The 25,098-nt window shown below is 27.8% G+C and overlaps 1 protein-coding gene across 2 annotated transcripts; it reads left to right on the top strand.

Moving 5' to 3' along the window:
- Nucleotides 1–1,578: 1,578 nt before the first annotated feature.
- On the top strand, nt 1,579–23,651 carry LOC114129702 (L-asparaginase). 2 transcript variants are annotated; one of them, XM_050205345.1, is made up of 14 exons: nt 1,579–1,602; nt 11,511–11,925; nt 14,776–14,917; nt 15,635–15,746; nt 17,379–17,504; nt 18,358–18,568; nt 19,172–19,284; nt 19,712–19,897; nt 20,062–20,175; nt 20,444–20,671; nt 20,906–21,030; nt 21,295–21,417; nt 21,888–21,990; nt 22,928–23,651. In XM_050205345.1, exons 2-14 carry the CDS (start codon nt 11,613–11,615, stop codon nt 23,180–23,182), a joined length of 2,151 nt encoding a protein of 716 aa, XP_050061302.1. In that variant the 5' UTR covers nt 1,579–1,602; nt 11,511–11,612; the 3' UTR covers nt 23,183–23,651. The 2 variants fall into 2 exon arrangements, with proteins under 2 accessions (XP_050061302.1, XP_027850307.2); XM_027994506.2 differs by lacking the exon at nt 1,579–1,602 and adding an exon at nt 9,878–10,098.
- The last annotated feature ends 1,447 nt before the right edge of the window (nt 23,652–25,098 follow it).

Here is a 25,098-nt window from a genome sequence, read left to right as displayed (position 1 = left end):
AAAAAAATGCAAAACAATAAATTTAACTTATGGCATATATTATATGGTAGGTATTTATGTTATTATTTAAGTACTACATTATTACCTAGTTTCTAATAAAACTATTGAACTTTTTTACAACATTTTTTCATGACGTTGATTTATAAACAGATATAACTAACCTAGCCTTCCATTTTGTTAGTAGTGATGGGGAGGGTACACATTTTATTTCATTGTACTGAACTACCAGTATTTTATTATGGTATTTGATTAATTTCGTCATTTTTTATTTTTTTTCACGGTCAAGTCATTTAACTAGTAAAGTAATAAATAATTGGAGGGTAAGTGGTAACACCAAGTAGATTAGGTATACTATTATACAACAGTTAGGCTAGAGCCAGCAAAATATTTGGAGAGAGGATTTGAGTATAAATATGTTATATTATGTAATTAAATATATTATAATAATATAATAATAAAAATATTAAAATTTCGGGGGGGGGGGGGGGGAGTCTGAACCCCAACCTCCCTGGCTACGGCCTTGTACAACAGTGTATTACGTTAATGCACAAAAGTATAATATATATTAAATTTACATAGAGACCTACATAATGATGTGACTATAGTCTATAAGAATGACTATAGTGAATAACATTCTAAATGTCATCAAATTAAAATAGAAAAATGTTATTTGTGATTTATATTTTTCGCAGTAAGTGTGCTTCAGTTAGATAATTGGTACAGACGTACAGTTTGGTTAGGTTATTATTATGTCTAAGCAATTAAAGTTCCAAGATGAATTGTTTTTTCTAAGATTTGTTATTTTGGATTTATCATTATTATAATAAAAAATAATATTTATAGTAATACAGTAGATACTTATAATTTTGTTGTTGATAATTGTTAATTTGGAACACTAATTATTATATGCATACAATAATTTTATATTCAAAACAGATCACGGGTAATAATTATTTGAGACTTAACACTCTATTATAGCCCCTAGTAAAATAATATTTATACTTAATAACAGTCATAAAACATTGTTGTTTTAAGTACCTATCAGTTATCTAAAGTCCTAAAATGATAAAATATAGGTAATTGTAATGATATGCTCACATATCATAATTGTATTATGCTTAATTATTCAATAAAATAAATAACGATGAAGTTGTCGCACGTAGCGATAGACGAACCGTTAATTTCAATAAATATCTTTCATTTCTAATGAAAGGGAGGGTTTACATTGTAAGGTCACGTAGAAACTCTGAACTCACACGTGTTTGTGACAATGTAGTGGTGCAAAACGTGTGACTTATTCATGTGCCGTCAGGGACGAGGAATGGCCTAAAGAGGGTCTCTATCACCAAGGATAAAGCTAAATCTTTGGAAACGCAGAGGTCTTTGATGAAGCCGCCCGTAACTGGCCGGTTTGACCACGTTGTTTCCCCTCATCAGTATATGCGCACCAGCCATATCGACTACACCGAATATTGCGAGCGACAACTGGCCCTTTTCTTCTTAATGAAAATATATCAGTGTTGTATTTATTTGGATCAGAGTGTTTAAAGCTTTTCAACCTTATTAAAACAACTACATAAATTAAATTCAGCTGCAAATAAGGTAATGTGCATGAACATAATATACCTAATCTATAGGTATTAATTTTTATAATTTACTTATCGTTATCAATATATTATTACCTGGTGTACTTAATCATATTCTCAAATCACGACCTTGAGAGCTTTCTGACGATCGGAAGGAAGGTAATAGCACAAATTTAATACTCAAATCTAATAGTTGATTATACTTTTCAGCACTTATAAGTGTAGAGAAGAGTTCTTCAGATTCCAGCATTCATTCAAGGCTTATGTAGTTATGTCCCTTGTATTTGCCATTCATTAAAAGCATTTAACCGTATTTGATTTAAATTAATTTAAATTTAAATTTTTGCTTTATTTATTTTATATTTATTACATAATTATTAAAAGAGTCTTTACCAGGTTTAAAAAAAAATGTATACATATCACGTATGTGTAAAACATAAATATTATATTATAATTATAATTTATTGAGTATTTTTAATATAATAATAATGATTTTACTGTTTTTTGCGAGTATTTTGCACACGGAACGTTAATCATAATATTGATTTTTTAAATCCTTCTTCAATTCATTCTTCGTACATTAATTTTATATTGGTAATAGGGATGGTACTAACTAATATAATTGTATTACCTACCTATATGGCTATATCACATTATCACATATTCGTGAAAATAGCACCGTTATTTTTCTTAACTACTATTTTTATTGCTATTGTTATTATGTTAATTTTTTTCTGGTATCAGGGTTATGCTAATTAGGTATGTGATTAAATATATTAACTTGTAATTTTTTTTACAACAGTGAATGCATGTTACCAATAAAATTACTTTAATTGTCTATTACTCAATTGCAAATCACACTCAATTTTATAATATTAAATAAACTATGATAGTTGCCTATGTTTAAACTATTTTAATAACATAAAATATTTTATTAAAAGATAAATTTATAAATGTTGACAAATTCAACAATAAAAATAAAAAAAACGAAAAAGTAAAAAATTGTTCAATTGGTGCCTAGAGTACGTCGAATTGGGTTATAGTTTGTAAATTCTAATTTGTAATTTAACGCATGTTTATTGTTTACATTAAATTCAAATCATTACATATAAAAACAATTATGAGCAAAGAATATCTGTCAGACTACATTACCAAGTATATACCTAAATATAATATCGACTATTATTATATAATATATCTTTATTATATCTATATTCTATATTGGTAATTGGTAATCGGTGTTATACATTTTTATTAATATAATAAAAATTGATTTTACTATAAGTAATACAATAGATAATATTAATTTTTACCGAAGATATTATTATATTATTATAGATTATAGTTAATCTTCTGCGGGATCTTATAATTTAATAATAAAACTTATTGACAGATTCTAAACATTTTTATCAACACATAGGTAATTACAAATGCCTATAAGTAACTCAAATTATTTGTTTGTTTAAAAAAAAATGTATACGCTTTGAGAATTTCTTAGAGTATAAAAAATTATAGTCTAAGTAACAATTGGTACTTTCAAGTGTCTACAATTAATAGTTTTTTATTTACAACAAAAAACAAAATATCCAATTTCAAACTCTCATAAAAATATTCATGGAATTTATTACATCAACTTTTTTTTTTCAAGAAAAACGTATATACAAATTTGTATTCAATTTTCAAACCTATTAGTTGTGATTAGGTTATGCGTATCTATAAAAAAATATTTATATTATGATTACCTCTCCGCTTAGTTTCTAAAAAAAAAAAAATGGATGTAGAAGTATTGTGCCTATAAGTAGATAAATAATAGGTATACAAATAAAAACATGCATAAACTGATTAATTTATGAATTATATAATACTTTCAAATATAAATATAATATAATGTTAAAGATTGTGTAATCGTTAATGTATAGAAGTATAGAACATTAATGTATTTAATGTGTATATAATGATATAATATATTATAATATATATGTATGTATTTATCTTTACGTGTCTATACATTGCGATTATAGTATAACGTGAACTGTTCAATATAATAATTGTTAACATTTTTGAATAGAAATTACTAATGAGTAATGATTTCATATTATTATACGTTCGGACTAATTTATAAATATATTAGTAGATAGTATGAAGACTTCATATAATACTATATATTATAACATTAAACACATCATAGCAGCATGGCACTGGGCCGTGGACCATACAGTAGCGTAGACATTATTTCTTAAAGGGGGGATCAAAAATAGAAAACGACATAGCTGAATAGGAGGGGGAAATTAGAAAATCCTCCACCCTCTCAATCTCAAAACTTTTTACTTAAGTAGTAAAATATTTAACAAGAAGAAACAATAAATATAATTTTAATTGATTCAAAATGCACATCAAACACAATAAGATAAGCTATACATTATAATAATTATAGAAGTCATCGACCATTTCGACCAAATAAACATTACTTTGCTATAAATAAACCAAAATAAAATTATAATGGTATTCAGTTTTGAAAAAATTATTAAAATTTAATAGCTCAACTGATCATAATCCATAGTATAACAAAATATTATATTATAGTTCATAGTGCATACTAAATATTCTAAGCAAAAACAAAAAATAATAAATAATGCCAATGGGGGGATCTGACCCCCACGGCCCCACGTCCCCCTTTGTATACGCCACTGGGACCATATAATATTAAATATTATATATTATATGCATATGAATACGAATATAGGTGTACTATTAGTAGATCTCAAAGATCAAAAAAAGGTTAATGATATAATAGATTCAATTATATCATTAACCTTTTTTAATTTTTCAAATGTGTATTAGTATACAACTTACTTATTTTATTTTATTAGTGTATTTTACTAAGTAAATGATCTCTTTTTAAAATTATTATTAAAATTTATTAATTTTTTGATGTAGGTACCTATAATTTTTTTTAAAAACATTGATACTGACTGTGTCTTGTTGTTAATATAATCACCTTGTATAAATAATAATAATAATATAATCGTATAGAATTGATATTTTTTTTTTTTACAGTTATAACGTCAGTAGTTTTTTAAGTGTTTAACTCCGATTAAAAATATTCGTATTTAATTATTGTGATTTTTGACTATACTTGACATCGCGTGCTACTATCCAAGTCATAGATAAACAAAAGTTGTTCAAGTTTAGTCAATAACTAATTTTAATTTTAAATCCTAATTAGGCATAAACAGTACCTATAATATGTTAAATTTAAGTTTAAGTTAACATAGTTATTTTTTTTCATAAAAAATTGTTGATTAGTTGTAAAAATGCTCAGTTATTACTTATTAGTATATTTTAATTGCACGAAAAATATACAAAATTCTTCAGAAATATAATTTTCTTTCTTTTTTATAATGATCATTACCTTATAACTCTAAAATAACTAACCAAACATAATATATTTGTATGGCTTATGACTGATAAGATGGATGTTGATGAATGTATAATATGATTAAAACATAGGCGTGCGCATAGATGCAAATATAATATAATATAATATAATATTAATTTTGGATTTAGTGGGCTGGTAGAAATTTACTTGAAAACTATACATAGAATGAATAATTTTAAAATATACTGAATTTAAAATTAAATTAAAACATACATATTCAATGTTATTCAAATTAAAAAATTATAATGCTATTTTATTAATACGAGAAGTCAACAAATGTATGGGATTTATATTGACTGATAAATCCGGCCCACACATCAGGTTACAGATATAGATACAAGTGATACAACCTATATTTTTATAACCATAATAAGAGAAATAAGGAGGCTGATTATTGTTGTGTAGGGCCGGTTCAAAATGTATGATGCACCTGACATAAAATCTTGGGCACGTCTATAAAGATTAAATGAACTCGAACCTATAAAATTTGATGTCATACTCTAATAACATACAAATGTATATCTACTAATTATTCAGGCTTTAATTATCTGAGATCACTGTTATAATATTATAATTAGCATGTATCTTAGTTAGGCATATTTTATATTGGTTCTTTTATAAACTATTATTAGTTATTATTAAAATCTACTATTTAGTGATTATTATTTACTAACATTATTATTATTATTTTAATTACAATATAAAATTGTAACATCATCAACTTAACTAGTTATTTATTAACATGTTAAATTTAATAGTCAAAATTGGTTTTAAAAATAGGTATATCGGTATTTTTCATTATATAATTATGAATTTGTTTTTTAAAAAATAAAATATTATATTATTCATTAGATTGACAGAGGTTGTATCATTGTCCTATAATCTGTACCTATATATTACCATACGGTGATATGGATATCACATTCTCTTAATTAATAACTTATTATTTTAAGCTACTTATAACTTTATTAGTACTAATAATGCACTTGCAATTATGATATCAATAAACTCATTGCGTTTATAAATAAGTGCAATAAAAATTATAATTTAATCTCATGTGTAATGATTGCATTCAAAGTTTTAATTTGTAGACGTAGTAACATAACAATTTAGCGCATACTGCTTATAAAGCTATAATATAAGTACCTACCTATACATAATGACATTAATAACTGTTAGTTAACACAGATATACAACCTAGTATAGAAGTAACAAATTGTCTTTAAATTTCTCTTCATATAACTATAAGCGTTCAAAATAGATTGATGTAAATGCTACTAACATAATCAGTGTTTTCTAGATTATTGCCGAAAAATTATTCAATATTTAATTTTTTTTTAACTGGTTGAAATTAACAATTAAAATAAATCTACAAAAATTTCTCCTCGATAAAGAACTAGCAAGTTTAAACAAAGCTACTTTAAAATTTTTTATAATACGTTATGTTTACCTGATATGAGTATAGTTCGGCTAGAAAATTAAAAAAATTCGATGATTTTACATAAAGTGGTTACACGGACTTGTAATAGATATAATACTATACCGAATGAATATACTATACTTACAATAAATGAATACCTACTAATATACACAAATATGCATAGTCTATACACAAATGTTTGTATATAAATAAAGAGCAAATACGTATAATACGTATACGTAATTATAGGTAACATTAAAGTATTACTATAACACTATAGGTATCCTAACGTAGTACTATATAAATCAAAAATAATACAAAACATAAGTTATTGATAAAATAAAAAAAATACTATCATTGTGATTATTTGATTAACAATTATATAATTATAATTTACGTATGATCTCATATTACATAAGTAAGCTGCATATAACAACATTGTTATGTATTATAGATATAGTTAAGTATCTTATTAACATTGTAGATAATAGATTTATTTAACAGCTTATAAGTTTATCAAGAATTATTTGAATTAAAATTAATCAGTTAGATTTAGAAAACTCTCGAAAATCGACATACTAAGAAAACCAAACTGTTAATGTACACATCCATACTTTCAATGTAATAATATGTAAGAGTGAAGAAGTGAGTGACGTAGGTATATCGTATGGATACTAAATATTAATTTAAAATTTCGAATATATTCTATCTTGTTTCAATTTGGACTCCTGTTCAATCATTGTCAATGGGTTTCTAATTTAATTTTTTTAATTTCTTAATTTTTTCATATAAATCAGATTATTATTACTAATATGCTTTTATGCATTTTAAAAATTGTATAAGGTTAACTTAATTTTCAGATAATTTATATAATATAATAGGTATGTACTTGAACCTCAACCTATCATAAATTCAGAACTTCATGCCTTTAAATTATTAAAATGACTAAAAGCATAAAAAAAAGTCCAACATTTTTAAAATAAAGAATATAACATTGGACATTTTTAAATTTTAAATAAATTTGAGCGAATATATATTATTATAATGTCAATATGAGCCGACGGTTAAAAAATAAATAATAGTATCTACAATCTACATGTATTATAAATAAATGTAAAAATAATATACTTTTATAAATACATGGAGGGTTGGACTAAAATAGTAAATGTTCATTGTTCGGTAGTTAGGTTATACTTTTTTTCCAAATAATTAATTTTAACAAACCAATACGTAACACAAAGAACTTTGACTAAAAACTAGAAAAATTCAAATAAAAACCCATAATAATTGTTTGAAAAAATTGTAAGTATCTGTATCATTGCATTTTCCTTGACATTGATTAAATTATTTAAATTTATATGAAAGTTGGCATTGTAAGGAAAAAGGCAAACGACTGTAATTTAAAATAAAACTAAAGAATTTTATTACTCAAAATTTAGTAAACTATTGTAATAAACAAAAAGTTAATAAGAAATTTGTTTTATTAAAATACATATAACAATTTATGCTCTATTTCATACGAGTATTATAATAACTAATATGATGATATGTGTTAGAAAATCTTGTATGACTATAACAATTTATGTAAGAATTTTTTTTTTTTTTTTTGAGATTTTGAAAATTTTCGAAAATTTTCGGTTTAAATTATCAAGTGTTGACTACTTAATATTATATGTGTTGTATAATACTGTAATACATGCAAATTATTGTATACTTTATTATAACATAATAAACCCAAATAAAATCGTATATACAATGCATATAGAATGAACGTAAAGTATTTTAAAAATATATATATTATATCAAGGTGTATTTGTTAATAATTATTATTATATTATAATATCATTTAAACTTAACAGTCAATACCTACGTTCCAAAAATTGGTATAATAATAGTTTAATATAAGTCTAAATATTTTCAACATTTAGTCTAGTATAGAAATAATAATATAATACATACTAAATGGTAAGAAGTTTCTAATCTTTACTGTTCATATTTTTTTTTAATTACAACAAACTAAATAAAAAAATTACAAAAGATATAGAGGTCATTAATGCCGATTAAAACAGATTTTAACTAAAGAATTAATATAATAATAAAATGCTTTTTAAACTCCATATTGATTACAATGATAAACAAAATAATAATTTTATACATATATATATATAATATGTTTCTACTGTTTCTAAAACACGATTTCATTTACAATTGTTTTATTGTCTTGCATGTTTTAATAATACCTAGTTAAATTTATTATTTACCTATACATTTATCAGAGTTTTATTTATTAAAGGCGTTTTAAAATAAAATACCAGAGTCAATAAATATACTAAGTAATAGATATTAAGAAGTTTATAAGATTATTAAATTTGTTTAAATAACTATTTAAATATTATATTTATTTTTGTTTGTATTCTAATTTACTTATAAAACAATTAATTTGTTTATACTACACATTTTAGAAAGCATGGATAAATATTCAAAAAGATTATTTTTTAATATTTGTCTTATTTAATTCGTAAAAATAAATAGTAGAATGTAGGTATATATTACTGACAAACTGACAAACTAAATAGTTAATATAATAATATGTTCTTAACATTTTTGGTTACAAGCTGAAGTCATTTCTTAGAAATTACCATAATTCTATACTTTTATAGTTCTATGTATACTTATACATAAAATACTAGTAATCTAGGTAGAAGTGTTGGAAGATAAAAAAATTCACGGGGTGCCTGGAAAAAAAATGTTTAATTAAGTCAAAAAGTTTATAAAAAAATATATTTTATGTATCACAATAATGCCATACTTTATTCCATAAATTTTATAATACAATATATACATTAATACATAGAGATAACAATTTACAAATTATTACCAATATTAGTCATAATATTTTCTTCAATCATTTCTATTTTCAGTTATTTTTGTTTAACTCATCACTCGAAAATTTTGGTATTACATCATTAATCATAAAATTATAAAAACTTACGAATATTATAAACCTACGGAAAAAATACAATTCTTTCGCGTAATTGTGCCTGAAGACCTTTATATTCTGTTTTTACCATTCCCATTTACCTCGGCTAAAAATCGAGTATTCTCAATAAAATTATTTGATCGCCGTTTTTCGTTATCATTTCGCCGAGCGATTACCACCAGATAATAATAAAAAGAGAACAATAATAATCATTGTTAATTATGCGAAATGTTGTGTTTGTCTACTGGCTATAGCTATTGATTTATACCTATATACATTATTACCTGTGGAACCAAAATTATATTATTATTATTATGATATCAGCAAAGAACAAAAGCAGCGGCTCTCCATTGGGCGGCGACCTGCTACATCGCAACCGGTAACTATCTTATTTAAACGGGCTGCGACGGCGTTGGCAACAATCGTCAGCGGCCGCAGTTCGTGTTCGCACTGCACGCGTACATCATAGCCGTGTGCTCTTTCCGGTGGCGTAGCAGCAGCGGTTATTAATATTTATGGTCATCGACTCGATCTAACATAATATTTATAGTTAACCTCTGCTACCGATCTAAATCTCAATTTACAGTTCTACGAGATTTGATCGTCGCGCGTCTGGTCCACGGAGCTCGTAAAATCGTTTTATTTTTTCGATCCAAACACATCCACGTTATCGGTATGTCTATTATATTTTATAATAATTATCATAATTACCATTAGCGGTACCATAGTATTATACTTACCTTGTTTGTATTATGCGTTCGCAATTTCGCATGCAATGACGGAATACGTCATACTTACTACCTATACCGTTCCATACATTTCGTAAAACATTTTTGTTATTTTACTATTTTTACCGAAATTACTTGGCACCTTAGTTGTATTCGCGTTCCACTTTTACCTATTATAAAAATAAGTAAAAATTACTAATAAATTATGCTGAGCGAAATTAAATTTTTGTGGCGTCAACATTTTTTTCGTTTTTTAGTCAATCGGTCTCGGTTACTCGCTCATTGTCTTGGTGATACCTACCTCGCTACCTACAATCGTATTATAATATGGACTACAATAATTAATAAAAATAAGCAAATAAAACATTTTGATTACTATTGCGATCAGTGTAACAGTGTATATAATTGTGTATTTTACGTATAATATAGTATGATATAATATAATTTAATATAGGTAATTAATAGATATTATAAATAGACACTTAAAATTAATTCGAATAAAAATAAAAATATATGGGTTCGAGTGTTAATTAATAATTATTTTTTCTATAATTTTGTTTTGTTTTGCACTCAAATAAAATTTTATAATAAAATGTTCACCTGGTATAAGAGTCAACTTTGCAGAAGGGTGGCTTACGTGGCACTGTTCTCGTGATTTTTCGATGCCATGTGACTGAATTAAGTATTACTTATAACACGGATAAAATGAACAATATATTTTATTTAATAATCATTTTACGTTTTTTTCGTCTACACAAAAATCCAATTGGTTTAAATGCGGCGATTTTTTGATTTTACTCTTTAAAGATCCCAATATCAAACTAATCTTTCAAACACAATAGACTTATTTGAATATTTTTAAATTAAAATATAAAAAAAATACTTATATCATTTAGTATAATATTTTATCGTGTGTTCGTACGTATTTTGGACGTCTGATGTGCGTCGGTACAGCGACAGTAGTTTTATCATAGATATATTAATAGATGGCCTTTATAATTTATGACATTACCTTGAATTAGAACTTGAAAACAAGAAACGTAACTCATAAACGACCAAATATTTTAATCGAACATTGGTTATTTCGTTTTCGCTTGTATAGGTGTGTATACGATTTTTTTTTTATTTTCGCCAAAACTATACAACGTTTAATACCTATAATATTATAATAAAACTCTGAAAACAAAAATAACCAATATTTTTGTCTTAAATGAAATACCCGTTTAGCTCGTTTACATCTTAGGTACCTATTGGCTATTACACTGGTACGCTATGTTATATTATAATAAATTATATATATTTCGCGAGTAAATATTCTATGGTGTTGGTGTTAATGACATTAATCTCGCGTTTATAGGTGTTGTGTCGAGGATACGCGTGGTCGGACGCTGCAACTTCAACTACTACTGTCACTACTACTGCTACTACTTTTTAGTGAGCTTCTTTAATTTTTATTCCAATGGATCAAAATCTGCAACAAAAATTGCAAGTGAACGGCGACATTGCGAAAGGCCTGGAAGAAATCACGATCTCTGAGTCCGCCGAAAACAATGGTGTTGACGGTGTTACTGAGCAGCGTCCATACGTCATACCTTCGCCATCGTACCTAGCATCGACCCCGTCGCATTCATATCTTGGATCTACGCCTCCACAATCCTTTCGCAGACGATGCGATTCGATGACCGCCAACGAGGATGGCGACCAGAATGAGTCCAAAGTTTTAGTTATCTACACGGGTGGCACCATCGGCATGATCCGAAATGATGATAACAGTAAGCGTATAATATATTATATAAAGATAATAATCGAGAGATGTGACATATTATTTAATATTTTATTATCAAATTGAAAAAATTGTTAAAAACGAATAGAACATTTGGACGTAAATAATAAGTGAAATCAATACATTTCTGACGGCGTGTATACGAATTGTCTTTAAATCAGTGATATTCGGATAACAAAACAATTTTGGAGGGAACAACTAGAATTATCTAAATATTTTTCATTAATTAAAAAACAACCAAATATAGTAGTTATTGATTAATATTTATTTTTTTTATTGACATCATTTATTTAAATGTTTTCAATACAAAACATTTTTTAGAAAAGTAGGTACTGTGCTTTTTACTATTAAATGAAGAACAATTAACATAGATCGTGAATTCGTTATCTAACAGTTTATATAGATTTAAAATTAAATTGAAGTACCTATATGAGAAGCACAAATAAGCTATTAGCAAACACGTTTCAGTAGGTATAGTATAATGTAGTACATATTTTGTATCGGTTCCATTGTAATTATTATAAAATTACGTTTTTGCGAGTTATTATTTTTTACAGTCTATAATCAATATTTAAAATATACTATACTATCGAGGTACTTATATCCATAGATTTTAGTTCGATCATTAATCACGTAATTTCAGACTTTCTGTTAGGTATAAAACGCTGCAGAAATTACGTGCACATTATTGTTCGCTGTGAAGTAGCTAGGTAGTTTAATGATATTTATCATATTTTTTTAATCGTCTTGTGGCTATAACAACTTTGAACTGTTAATTTAATAAATACGCAGGATCTTCGATATGGTTTTGGAGATGGCGACGGCGAACACGTGTTTGTACACGTGCTCGTCGTACGCCGAACATTACATTAAAATATTTTACGTATAAATATAATCGCGGTTCGCTAAAACCATTTCACAATAATAAAGTTGTGTAATTAATTACAGTGATTCTCGTTTTCTTAATTATGATATAGTATAATATTGTAACAAGCATAAATATAACACCTATTATAATAATATTATGGAGGTACTTGTATCGGTAAGGCAGTAACAACAACAAAGTCGTAATAAGATCGTTCTAGATTTCGCTTTCGGGCGACGACCTATTGGCTATTACAAGTGCCTACCGTGTATGTAATAATATAATATATAAGAGCAAAAAGTGGCCTCTCCTAATAAGTAACGTAATCGTCATATCTCATATAATCCCTAACTGATTGTAGTAAAATCTTTGTACAATATTTTGTATATATTTATGTACAATTAATATTTATTTATTAATTTTATTGCGCATATATTTACTTACCATAAAATTGTTACGAAAATAATTCGTATTTATAATATATGCCCCCTCCCTCTAAAGAAGGCGATATACCGTGAATTATGTCAAATTTTAAACAAATTCACTTGCTACTTATACAATATAGGTACATAAATTGCATGAAACACAATTTTATAATTTTAAAACCATTTGAATCAAAACAAATCAATCAACACCGGTTGTCGTTTGCACATGATTATTGTTAATTTTGATCTTTTTTTGTAAGACAGTTGCACATTATTTGATTTTTGGATTATTTTTGGATTATATATCGTTTAGGCATCGGTTGTTTAAAATGTCGTACATAACTTGCGTACCATTATAATTATTTTAACAATAGAACTAAAAAAGGTGTTTACTCATAAATGCAAGTTTTTTTTCTAACTTTGATCTTAAAATGTGCACATTTTTAAATTTACTCCCGTAATGTTCAATTTTCAAATATTGTACAGATATTTTGGTTTTAAAAACTATATGTACCTTAGTCATATTGCGTAGTTATTCAGATAGTTATAACATAACAAGATTAAAAATTAAAGTGTACGGGTCACCAATGAATTTTTAGTACATAAGTTTAATGTTTATCGATATACATAGTAGATTACTGGATAATAAAGCGGAAACACTTTCTAGACGTACGATTGTAACTTTTATTGTAATGTGTTATAATGAACGCTTATGTTCATTTCAATATGTACATTTATATGATTACAATCACAATTCAATTTAATTAATCCAATTTATTTTTAATTGTTTGTCTACATTTATTACATACGATTTATGAAAATCATTGAATTTTCAACCAAAAATTATTTTTTATACCCTTCTATTGTTTAGAGTATTGATATACGCATATGATGTAAGGTAGCTATTGGTGTAGGTAAAACTGACAATGTGCTAACAATAATCGGCCGCTGATGCGCAAACGATGTATGATATTTTGGCACAGGTAAATAGACGATGCGTAAATGATATACGGGCCTTTGTTATATTCCAGTAATAATAAAGGAAATTTAATATTTGATTAATGATACTGTAGTGACTCGGAAAATGCACTAATGCACATGTAATTCTAACTACAATTTTTAAATTTCGAAAAATGTTATTCTGGTAGTAAAACTAATAAGTTAGGTATACTTAAACATGGCTTATCGTATTTACCCACTTTTTTTTTAGATATTTTATAACAAAAATAAAGCTATTGTTTCTCATTATTATGGATTGTTTGTAACATGGAATAATATTACAATAATATTATGAAATAATATTACATTATTTATGTTTATTATCTGTAAGATTATATCTTTATGCATTATATATTTTCTAAATAAATATCAAATGTACATAGTATAATATAATAATATGAAATACCTAGTTTGAGCGTATTTCGTAAGCTTTCGTTTTTAAATAATATTTAGATTCTATTTAAAAAAAAAAAAGAAAAACCTGCAATATACTGATATTAAATATAAAATAACGACTATGTCTGAACACATATTATACATTTTCATTTAGTGTTGGTTCCCACGCCTAGTAATGGAAACTCCACCGATTTTCTAATGGAACACAAGATGCGCCAAGACCCCCGGTTGTATGACGCAAAGTATGCACAACATAAGTATGGGGCGGCCATGAACTGCAGCCCACTAGTTTTACCGTAAGTATATTTATAAAAGTATTTTAAAATGTTAGGTGCTACCTATATCTGTTGATGCACGTAGGAGGTAGGCTTTAGAGTTGTAAATCTAACCCCACCCGCGTAAGATAAATTTCAGAAAATGTATGTGTTATTATATACATACAATTATTTTAAATTAAATATCAACAAATAGATAACGAGAGTATTAATTTATACCTAAGCTTCTTTAAATTCTCACTGGCAATAATACATGCAAGTCATTGCTGTTACCTTAGATTATATACCAAATATATATGATTATATACAGTATAGTCTACATACATATTATATACATTAACTGGAAAAAATTTATTATATATAGATATTTTAAGTTTTTCTATTGTATTATAAAATTAAAATTATTTTTATTTATATAAAAACTTAAGTATACTGTTTATTTAAAAAAATATTGTTATCGATGAAGAGTTATGATCAAATGCAATTCTTATGGGTAATATTATACTAATATATTTAAGTGCCACTCACTACCGCCCCCCCACCCGGTCTTTTACTGATGCTTTTGTAATCAACTTTTTACATAAACACCATCCAATCTAAAATCCTGCATACGTTACTGATATAGCAGTCTATAATAACATAGGTATAATATAGTCTAGTCACTATAGACCCTAGTGTCATTTGAGTTAAATTATAAAATAATTTATCGATTAACATCATGTTTGTACGCAATTGCAGCCTCGTCAAGGGATTCCGAAGGATTGTTTACTCGGTGTACCAGTACCCGGAACTATTAGACTCAAGCAACATGTGCATGCGTGATTGGCGATGCATAGCTGAAGACATATGGGTACGTTGTATTTTATATTGCATATAATATGATATATAATATATTTATATATATGTAGCTATTAGTTTTAATGACTTGGTCTAACGATTTATGGGTTGGTGTCTTTAACTTGAGTGTAAATAGTGAATCGTGAGAAAATATGGTGATTTATAGTACATATTTTCCGTCAGAAATTCAATACATAATGATATAGTAGATCACGCGTTTATTCAACCTGCGCAAAAGATTTCATTTCATAGAAATCAAAAATATATAGCATGTGTTCTTTCGTCACACGAAACATACATTTTGACTTTTTCAAGCAAACGGTTTTATCTAACTATTATAACTCTTATATTATATTATATTACATATACATAATATATTACAATAAGTATATTATGCGCACGATTAATAATTAAATTCGAAAATTTTGTTCAATTTAACGTTTATAATTTATATAATATTTTTCACGCTTAAACCAAAATTAAGTTGAAAATACATGTATAATTTATTTTATGATACTATAATGTTTGAAACTCTTCGTACCTAGTTATAATTATAAAAGCATTTCGATATCAACATTCTCTGGTTTCTAACTTATAATATTAAATATAAAACATTTTTTTAGCTTGATAATTATTTCCCTTCATATCTAGTATTGGCAGAATTAGTTTTTTGTTTAAGAGGACTGCCGTTCTATAAATCAATTTTTGAAAATGTATGCTCTACGTCCCGCTTAACAATGTCTTTTACAGTAAACTATTATCAAAACTAAATCGTATTCGTGTCAGACATATTGTAAAACATTTATATTTAATAAACAATAGATAATTTAATCAAAATATAATAAATGTAGTAAACGAGTATAATATAATGTAAGTATATTATGATATTGAGTATTTTTATAAGACTTTATTAGTGGGTTTTTATTGTTTTGGATCAGAAATCTGCTATTAAAATTCCTTCAAGTTTTTATTCTTGAACGATTCGTGAAGTTCACACGTTTGGAAAAGCTGAGCGTTTGATACAGTGTTGTATTATCCCTTCTGTTCGATTTCCATATAGAAACAAGGTCTATATTAGACTAAATTTTAGTCTCTTAGACTTAGATCTGTATTATCTAGCAGCTTTTATTTATTTAAGTTATCTTTCGTTCATCCTACTCCTGTTTTAAGTCTGTACATCCATGATTCATTAAAATCCAGCAGAAATGACTCATTTGGGATCCAGTTGGAGATACTATTTATCTGATTTTTCTCTACTTAGACATTTTTTTTTCTTCAATGAGTATTGACGAATTACTTTAACGTAATTTCATGAAATTTTTCTTAGCATAAAATGTAAGAGTTGAGCAGTTTCAATATTCATTGAAATAAATGAAATGTTGTAAGTTTTATATTATTATTATTGTTCTTTCACAGTTAATGCGCGTAGATATACTCATTAGAAGTAGGACTATTCCTGAATATATATATAATTTGTTTGAGATACATGTAGGCATTTCGAATCGTAATAAACACATAAAGCTAGTGCCGTAATTTTTAAAACTTAAGGTCTGCAACACCATATTCGAATTATGCAAATTATATCGAATTGAATTAAAATAATATTATAAGGTATTATACTGACGATGTACTTAATGTTTTATAGCAAGCGTACGAACTGTACGACGGATTCGTCGTGTTGCACGGCACAGACACTCTAGCATACACTGCATCCGCACTGTCATTCATGTTTGAAAACCTCGGAAAGACTATAATCATTACGGGTGCACAGGTATTATATTATTATTATATAAATTGCAATTATCTTATATACTATTTATAGTCATGAACAATGAACACATATGTACATGTCTATGGCTATATCTATGACTGCGTTTCTCCCAGGGTCACCTAGCTATATTCATTTACCTACCATTGAGTTTTGTCATCCCCGTTACACGTGACCCTATACCTAAAAATTATTCATAAAGAATTTTTTATTTATTTATTTTTACAAAATTTGTTATTTTTGGGAGTTGTTTAAATATCTTATTCGTTTTTTAGATAAAATTAATGTTTATAGTTTAGAAAAAATATTAAAAACTTCGTAGGTACGCAGAAATAAAGTATAAGGTATTACATAATAAATATTTACACTTGAATGATAATTTATAAAATATAAATACACAACACATGTTTATTTTAAATCTGAGCACATGTTGTAATTAGTTATTGCTACTGTTGTACTGTAATTTTCGATCACACGGGTAAATCGTGGGTTTAGATAGACGTAGACACTAGATGAAGACGTTTCAAAAAACTTAAAATTAATGATATAATTTGTTAAACATTATTCATTACAATTAAGTATACAGCATAACCACCACATTTGCACATTCTGCACTCTAAACCATAAATTTAGCTCTCTTCTCAATTATTTTAATGAAATATTTTATTGCTAGATTCTTAGCATATATTTTTTATTAGGATTTTAGGATCCCTCTAAAATTCCAGATTCTAGCTTTAGAAAACTACATTTTATTAATACTTTACCGATATTTGCATGCCTATAGATGGGAATGGGATATATTGCAATATTATGATGTCGTTTTCTGACCATTGATCGGTGTTTTCTATCCATTTAGCTGCCAGTATTTGACTTGCGGAGCGACGGAAGCGACAACTTCGTTACCAGTTTGCTGATGGCTGGTAACTATTGCATCCCTGAGGTGACGATTCTTTTCCATAACAAATTATTGCGAGGGAACCGTACTGTCAAAGTCGACTGCGAGAGCTTCGCTGCATTCGACTCGCCAAATTTGGCACCACTGGCCGTCATTGGAATCGACATAAATGGTACATGTATATAATATCTGAAATGTTTAGAATATTAATGACTTCCATAGTTCCATATACTGACGTGGTATTCAGTATTTACAGTTATAAGTCTTGTAGATTATTAAGTTAGATATATTGTTTTTTAAAGCAAAAATACTAAGAGGACCGACATCAAAACTGTATGTGTTTTATCCATCTTATTCATCTAGTCACGGTGTGCAATAAATTATTACGAATCCATGAAGTGTTTTCTCATCACTCGTAATTTACAAAGTTATTTCAACGATTTTCTTTGCAATGTGGCTCAATTAAACAACAAGAACGAATTATTATAATTCTTATTTTTTGTAATGGATCAATAATATACCATTACGCACCCATAATATGTTAAATTTTCTGTGGGATTGAAATCACAATCACTATCAACATCCTTCTTGATTTCCCCCAATACCAACAATCATGCATGGTGAATATTAGTCAGAACTCTCAGAAATACTAAAACATTAATAACTCAAATCAGTCAAATGTTTGCTAATCCATCTGTTTTATACTTACTCGGTGTTTTTCATGATTCATCGTTATAATTGTGATATCATCGCCGTTTATATACTGGTACTGCAGTGTCGTTTAGACAGATTTTCCGACCGAGGTCCATTGAAAAGTTCGCAGTTCACCTACAACTTGATGAGAATGTCAGCTTGCTGCGTATTTTCCCCAACATTACAGCTGATACGGTACACAATAGTTTTAATTAAAAAAATATATTAAATATATTATTAAGAAATTATCGCCATTGTTATGCAAAAAGTAACCAACAGGTGCTGTATAAATATTCATGTTACAGTAAATCTGATTAAGTTGTTAAAGACCATTGACATATACGAGTATATTTTCAAAAAGTAAAAATAAAAGAATTAATTATCAATATAAACGACATACGTAATAATAATAGTTAATTGATTTACTCGGTTCTTGTTCAGATTCTTAGATACTTTTTGCATAACGATAAAGCATATTCATCGTATTATATTAATGTTAATCTAATATTCTAATAACTTCGTCTCGTACAGACGTCTTGTACGAAGTCTCTGGATCGGTGACACTACTTTAGACAATGCTAATATTTATATACTAACACTATTTTGGGGTGGAATGATACAGGTCAGGACGTTCCTGCAGCCGCCTATCCGAGGGGTGGTACTTCAAACATATGGGGCTGGAAATTTACCCGGGAACCGTTCCGATATCATGGCTGAGCTGAAGGCAGCCACTGATAGAGGCGTCATCGTATTTAACTGTAGTCAATGTTTCAAAGGATCAGTGACAGCCGTATACCAAACGGGGCATGTATGTGTATAAAATATTATTAATTTATTTCAGTATTATGATGGTAGACGTCCATTACAAACAATAACTAATTAGTAGATTAATTTAACTGATATTTATAAAAGAAAATATGAAAACTGTAACTGATCACTGCTTTTGTTTATTTTTTTCACTTATATAAACAGGTTCTGAATCAAGTCGGTGTTATATCGGGCAACGACATTACACCCGAGGCGGCACTCGCAAAACTTTCGTACGTATTATCCAAAGACGACTGGGATCTTAGCACCAAGCGAATGGTAAGTGTACACAGACGTTTATTCTTCGTATAACGAAACCGATATTAATAAATAGAGTAATTTAATTTATTTTCAAAAGTATAACAAATTCTATTTATAATCTGTTTAAGATAGGTGCCTATCTTTGTAAAATTAATACTCAAACCTATAGTTACATTAAGTACAGTACTATTTTTTATGTATGTTATTTTTCCCTGTTCGAAGTTGGGTTAGTCAGCTGTAGTATAGTATATAATTACCATTGCGATAATATTGTCAAATTATGTAGATGCTTGGTGCGAACTTGAGGGGTGAAATGAGCGGTGGTCCACCAAAACCACCTCGAAAGAATCGCGCTGCAGATGAATGGGATCTAGTAGATGCAGTAGCCCGCACGCTGTTACACGTGAACGGTTCACAAGAGTTGACAGCACTCGGGGGCGTCCTGTTTCCCGCTATGCTGGGAAACGCCGTCGCTCGTTCCGACTTGAAAAAACTGGACGAGCTCAAGGGCTTCGTAAGTATACAATATACACATATATACTATATTATATTATATGTATTCTTGGAATCCGGTCTCATTCATTTATCAGTGATATTACACACGTACCGTCGTACCATCGCCTGTACTATAACACAGAATGGCTCAACGTGTTTTTCCATTTAATCAACTCATCAAATCGTGACAATATAGTAACTTCTTGTATGGATATTTATTAATTTCAAGACGTTTCATTATACGTTTTTTCAGGGAGCTGACTTTTCTGCACAAAATGCTGACGGCCGTACAGCCTTGCATCTAGCATGCGCCTTAGGCGACGCTCGCATCGTTCGGTATCTGCTGTTGAACGGAGCTAGTGTACATATCAAAGACCAGTAAGTAAATTAAATTTTAGTCCTCAAATACAAAAAAAAAAAAAAAAATTGCAATAGAAAATTCTACATATTATAATTTGAAAACTTTGAGCTCACAGCTTAGGTGTACGATACAAATATCTACTTTATGTACTTCTCTATAATGGCCTTCAACCACCCGTACCAATTATATAGTTCTAATGACATTATTAAAGTACAATTACTACAAACTAATAAAACTGAATACTTATTTACTGATATTTTTTGTTTTCACTTGTATCTTAGATTTGACAGGACGCCTTTGATTGACGCCGTCGAAAACGACCGAAAAGACGTGGTGGCACTATTACGAAGGTGCGGAGCCCATCTCAACTCACCCGCTAAGCACGTCGGCCAACAGCTATGCAAGTGAGTGGCTGTCAAGGAATATTTAAGTACACGTCTAAGGCATAATAATAACCTCGATTTCTGTCAAATATTTACTCCAAATTCCATAAAATATAAATAGTTTTAATGCATCGTTAAAATCTAATGGATCCATCATGGGACACTGAATTATGCCATTAAATCTGCTCATTATTAATTCATTAAATCTTTAGTGGTTGTTTGTGTTGATCGATATGCAGTTATATAATAATATGTGTTATGTATGAGCTTATTTTTAATTCTTATGCAGTTTTCAATCTAATTTTAAAATACTAAAATAAATAAACATTTGTTTAAAATGAAAATCCTGATCAAATGAAAATTTGCAAGCATTTTATAAATCTGATCAGATAACATTTTAAAAGCATCATAGCTTTCAAATGATATCTGCTTATGATGTTTGACTATTATGCCAGGCAATTGTATTTTATTAATATAGTTAATTCTGATAGTGCCGCAGCCAAGGGAAATTTGGAGAGATTGAAATCTTATGCAGCCGCTGGAGCCGACCCATCTTCTGCTAAGGACATGTATGGCAGAACGCCACTGCACGCAGTAAGTATTGTATTATCGACAGTAAACTATTAATATTTACGTATTTATTGTACATAACATGTATATTAGTCAGTTTGGTTTTAAATATTATTATAACTTTGTTGTGTGCTGTATAATTTACACGAAGATTAAAATAATCCTTATTAGTATTTTCTTACTATCTATAACAACTATTATTACTAGTCAATAATCAGGTATTTAAAATAATTCTTCTTTCGTAAATTATAAATATTATCTATGTAATAATCGTTGTAAATATAACTTTATAAATGGTTATATTACCTATACTAATCTAATAGACGCTTTGATAAGTGTAGAGAATACAAATAAGATTTTAACTATTTTAAGTCGTATAATTATAACATTGTAGCATGCGTCTAGCAGCGTGAACACGGACAGGCACTTACTTCAAAACGAATTTTTAATAATATTTATTAGTAACAGTTTGAATATTATTTTCAAAACAATACACTTGCTTATTTTAATTTTTCTTAATAGTTCAAACTTTCTAAGATTTGCTTATGAAATCGGAGATAAACAAGAATTTTAATCAGGTATTTACAGAAAGTGCTTTGATAATAAAATGCAAACGAATATCATGTATTATTATGTCCTAGTTTAAGAGAAAATCAGTACACTAGCAATTTTTGTTACTTTCATATTAGAGTAAATTGACTTTTTATTAAACTTAAAGTTAAAAATATTTTGCTGTATTCGTATGTTGATTTTTTACGATAAAATAAGAGCTAATTCTTATTAATTATATGCTAAAGAGTTTCATAAAAAATTACACATTTTTGTAACTGTTTAACCTTGTGTTTTCAAATTTGTACGGGCCAACTAGTAGAAGAAGTGTCTAATTTTTGGTCAATATCTGAAAAAAATAGTTTTGAGAAATACTGAACTCTATATTATGCAATTCATTATTTCTGTACAGGCCGCGCTCACAGACCAAACCGAAGTGGTTGACTACTTGCTGTCGTTACACACAGCTGTCTTAGCACTTGGACATATCGAAGCCGGTCCCCCGGCCGATCTGCTGGGAGCTACTCCAATAGACGTGGCCCGAGCAGCCGGTCACGCGATTCTTGCCGAAAAGCTTGTGCAGTATTTTAACAACTGCAACGTACGCGGAAAAAAGCACTCGCAGATGCAGTGGAATGGTGGAGTGGAGATAAAAGAAAAGGCGTAGCGTGATTCCTATACTGCTACATCGTTGTAATTCACCTGTATGATTATTATAATTTTTATCTTCGTCATCATTATTATTATAATTATTAAATATTACTCCTATAACTTTATAATTATTATTATTTTGTAAAATCATGTCGTAAAACAAAGCGTTACTATGTGTACGTTACTTAATAATGTTCTCTGTATCAGACAAACATTATATTATTATCTTTGACCATCGCATAATGGCACCCATAGAAGTTAAGTCTCGGCGATGGACTTTATTTTGTCCCCTCGCACCATTGTTCTTTCACTTTCTTTCCTCCTCTCATTTATTCTACGACCTTATTTTAGTTTCATATTTCTCGGACCTTTGAGTCAATGTTTGTACCGATTTAATTAATAATTACCGATGTAATATAAAAACAAATCTATATAATTTGATATAAAATGTTAGATTTTTTTGAATAAAAAATTATTTGTTTTTATTCTAAGGTTTTTTGTTGTTTTTTTTTTTTACCAACAACATAAATGAAAACATAATATTATGACGTATAGCTTCTGGAAGCTTTTGAGTCACGTCATAATTTTGAAAATACTTATGAAACTTTTTCGATAGTGTTTATTTTCCGCAGTCAATGTGACCACATCGACCAACTTTTGATAGGTATATCTCGAGAATGGGCATCGATACTCAGTAGAATAAAATTGTCATCTTCAATATTGTTTTTTTTTAGTAAACATTTTAGCATAGCGTATGAAATATTAATGCATAATATTGTCATTATATTTTAAAATTGAAATAATTATTTTATCTTTGAATCTATTATGGATCAGCGTTGGAAATATTTTATCTGCAATATTTATAAATATAGTATTTATACGTGAAAAGGTTCACATCTTAATCGTCTTATTTGTTTTAAGAATATTTTATATGAAACCGTATAATTCTACAGAAATCTTGAGTGTCAGCGGACTGAGCCAAACAAATTTAAGTTACCTATGCTGATTATACCTCGAAGTCACGTGAATTCATATGCCTAGAAATCATAAATTATAAAGAGATTCGATGTAGGTACTATATTATATAATATGCTATACAGACAACGACGAGTAAAAGTTATAAAATATTTAATATATTTTGTACGTATTTTATGTGTATGATTTGTAAATTTTGTATTTATTACTATTTCCTTTTTTTTACGTAGGTATGATAATTTTATAAATTATATGATAGCTAAAATGTCTATTGGACAGGTCTGAAACAATTTTGACTTGTTGCCAGGTTATTGTCTATAGGTATAATAGGTATATAACATATATAATATATAATTATGTAAATCCAAAACTAAATATTTTTTTGTACAATGTTTCTAAACATTTACGAGTTATCGAACAATTATAGTACCTACATCAATTTTCATCGTTATATCACTTAACACGTGTGATAATATTACTATATTTTGTAATATAATAATAATTATATAATGCAACTATAGATATGTATTATACAAGTAACTACGTCATGTTCTCATGCTAGGTACGATGTATAATAAATATGTACTTCGATCTCATTATACTTAGGTTAGGTTAAGCGTATACCCGTGACACGAAGCATAAACAATACAAACAGAGTGATCTAATTAACGTAAACATCGTCTAAGAATGTGTGTCTTATGATGAGTGTCTTACATTAAATGCATCACTCCGTGTGTACGTATAGTAGGACATCACTAGACTTGCATAAAAGATGTAGACACACAATCACGTACAAGAGTAAATGTAATCAAAAATTACCCATTAAGATAATAAATCAATTATATTAGTTACATATTATATAATATTAAATAATATATATACCATTATCGGTGACGTATTTATCATATTTTATTATATTTCAGTAGACTTCTCGAACAAATGATCCGGTAAATCGTA

The sequence above is a fragment of the Aphis gossypii genome, chromosome X, assembly GCF_020184175.1.
Source record: "Aphis gossypii isolate Hap1 chromosome X, ASM2018417v2, whole genome shotgun sequence".
Lineage (NCBI taxonomy): Eukaryota > Metazoa > Arthropoda > Insecta > Hemiptera > Aphididae > Aphis > Aphis gossypii.
The sequence above is the reverse complement of the archived record's forward strand: the minus strand, read 5'-3'. Positions and strand labels throughout refer to the sequence as shown.

Bases quoted from the DNA above. Each gene is read 5' to 3' on its own strand.
- LOC114129702 (XM_050205345.1), top strand. From the start codon at position 11,613: ATGGATCAAAATCTGCAACAAAAATTGCAAGTGAACGGCGACATTGCG. The intron at 14,918-15,634 runs GTAAGTATATTT...ACGCAATTGCAG, and splicing joins TGCAGCCCACTAGTTTTACC to CCTCGTCAAGGGATTCCGAA. The intron at 21,031-21,294 runs GTAAGTAAATTA...CTTGTATCTTAG, and splicing joins AGTGTACATATCAAAGACCA to ATTTGACAGGACGCCTTTGA.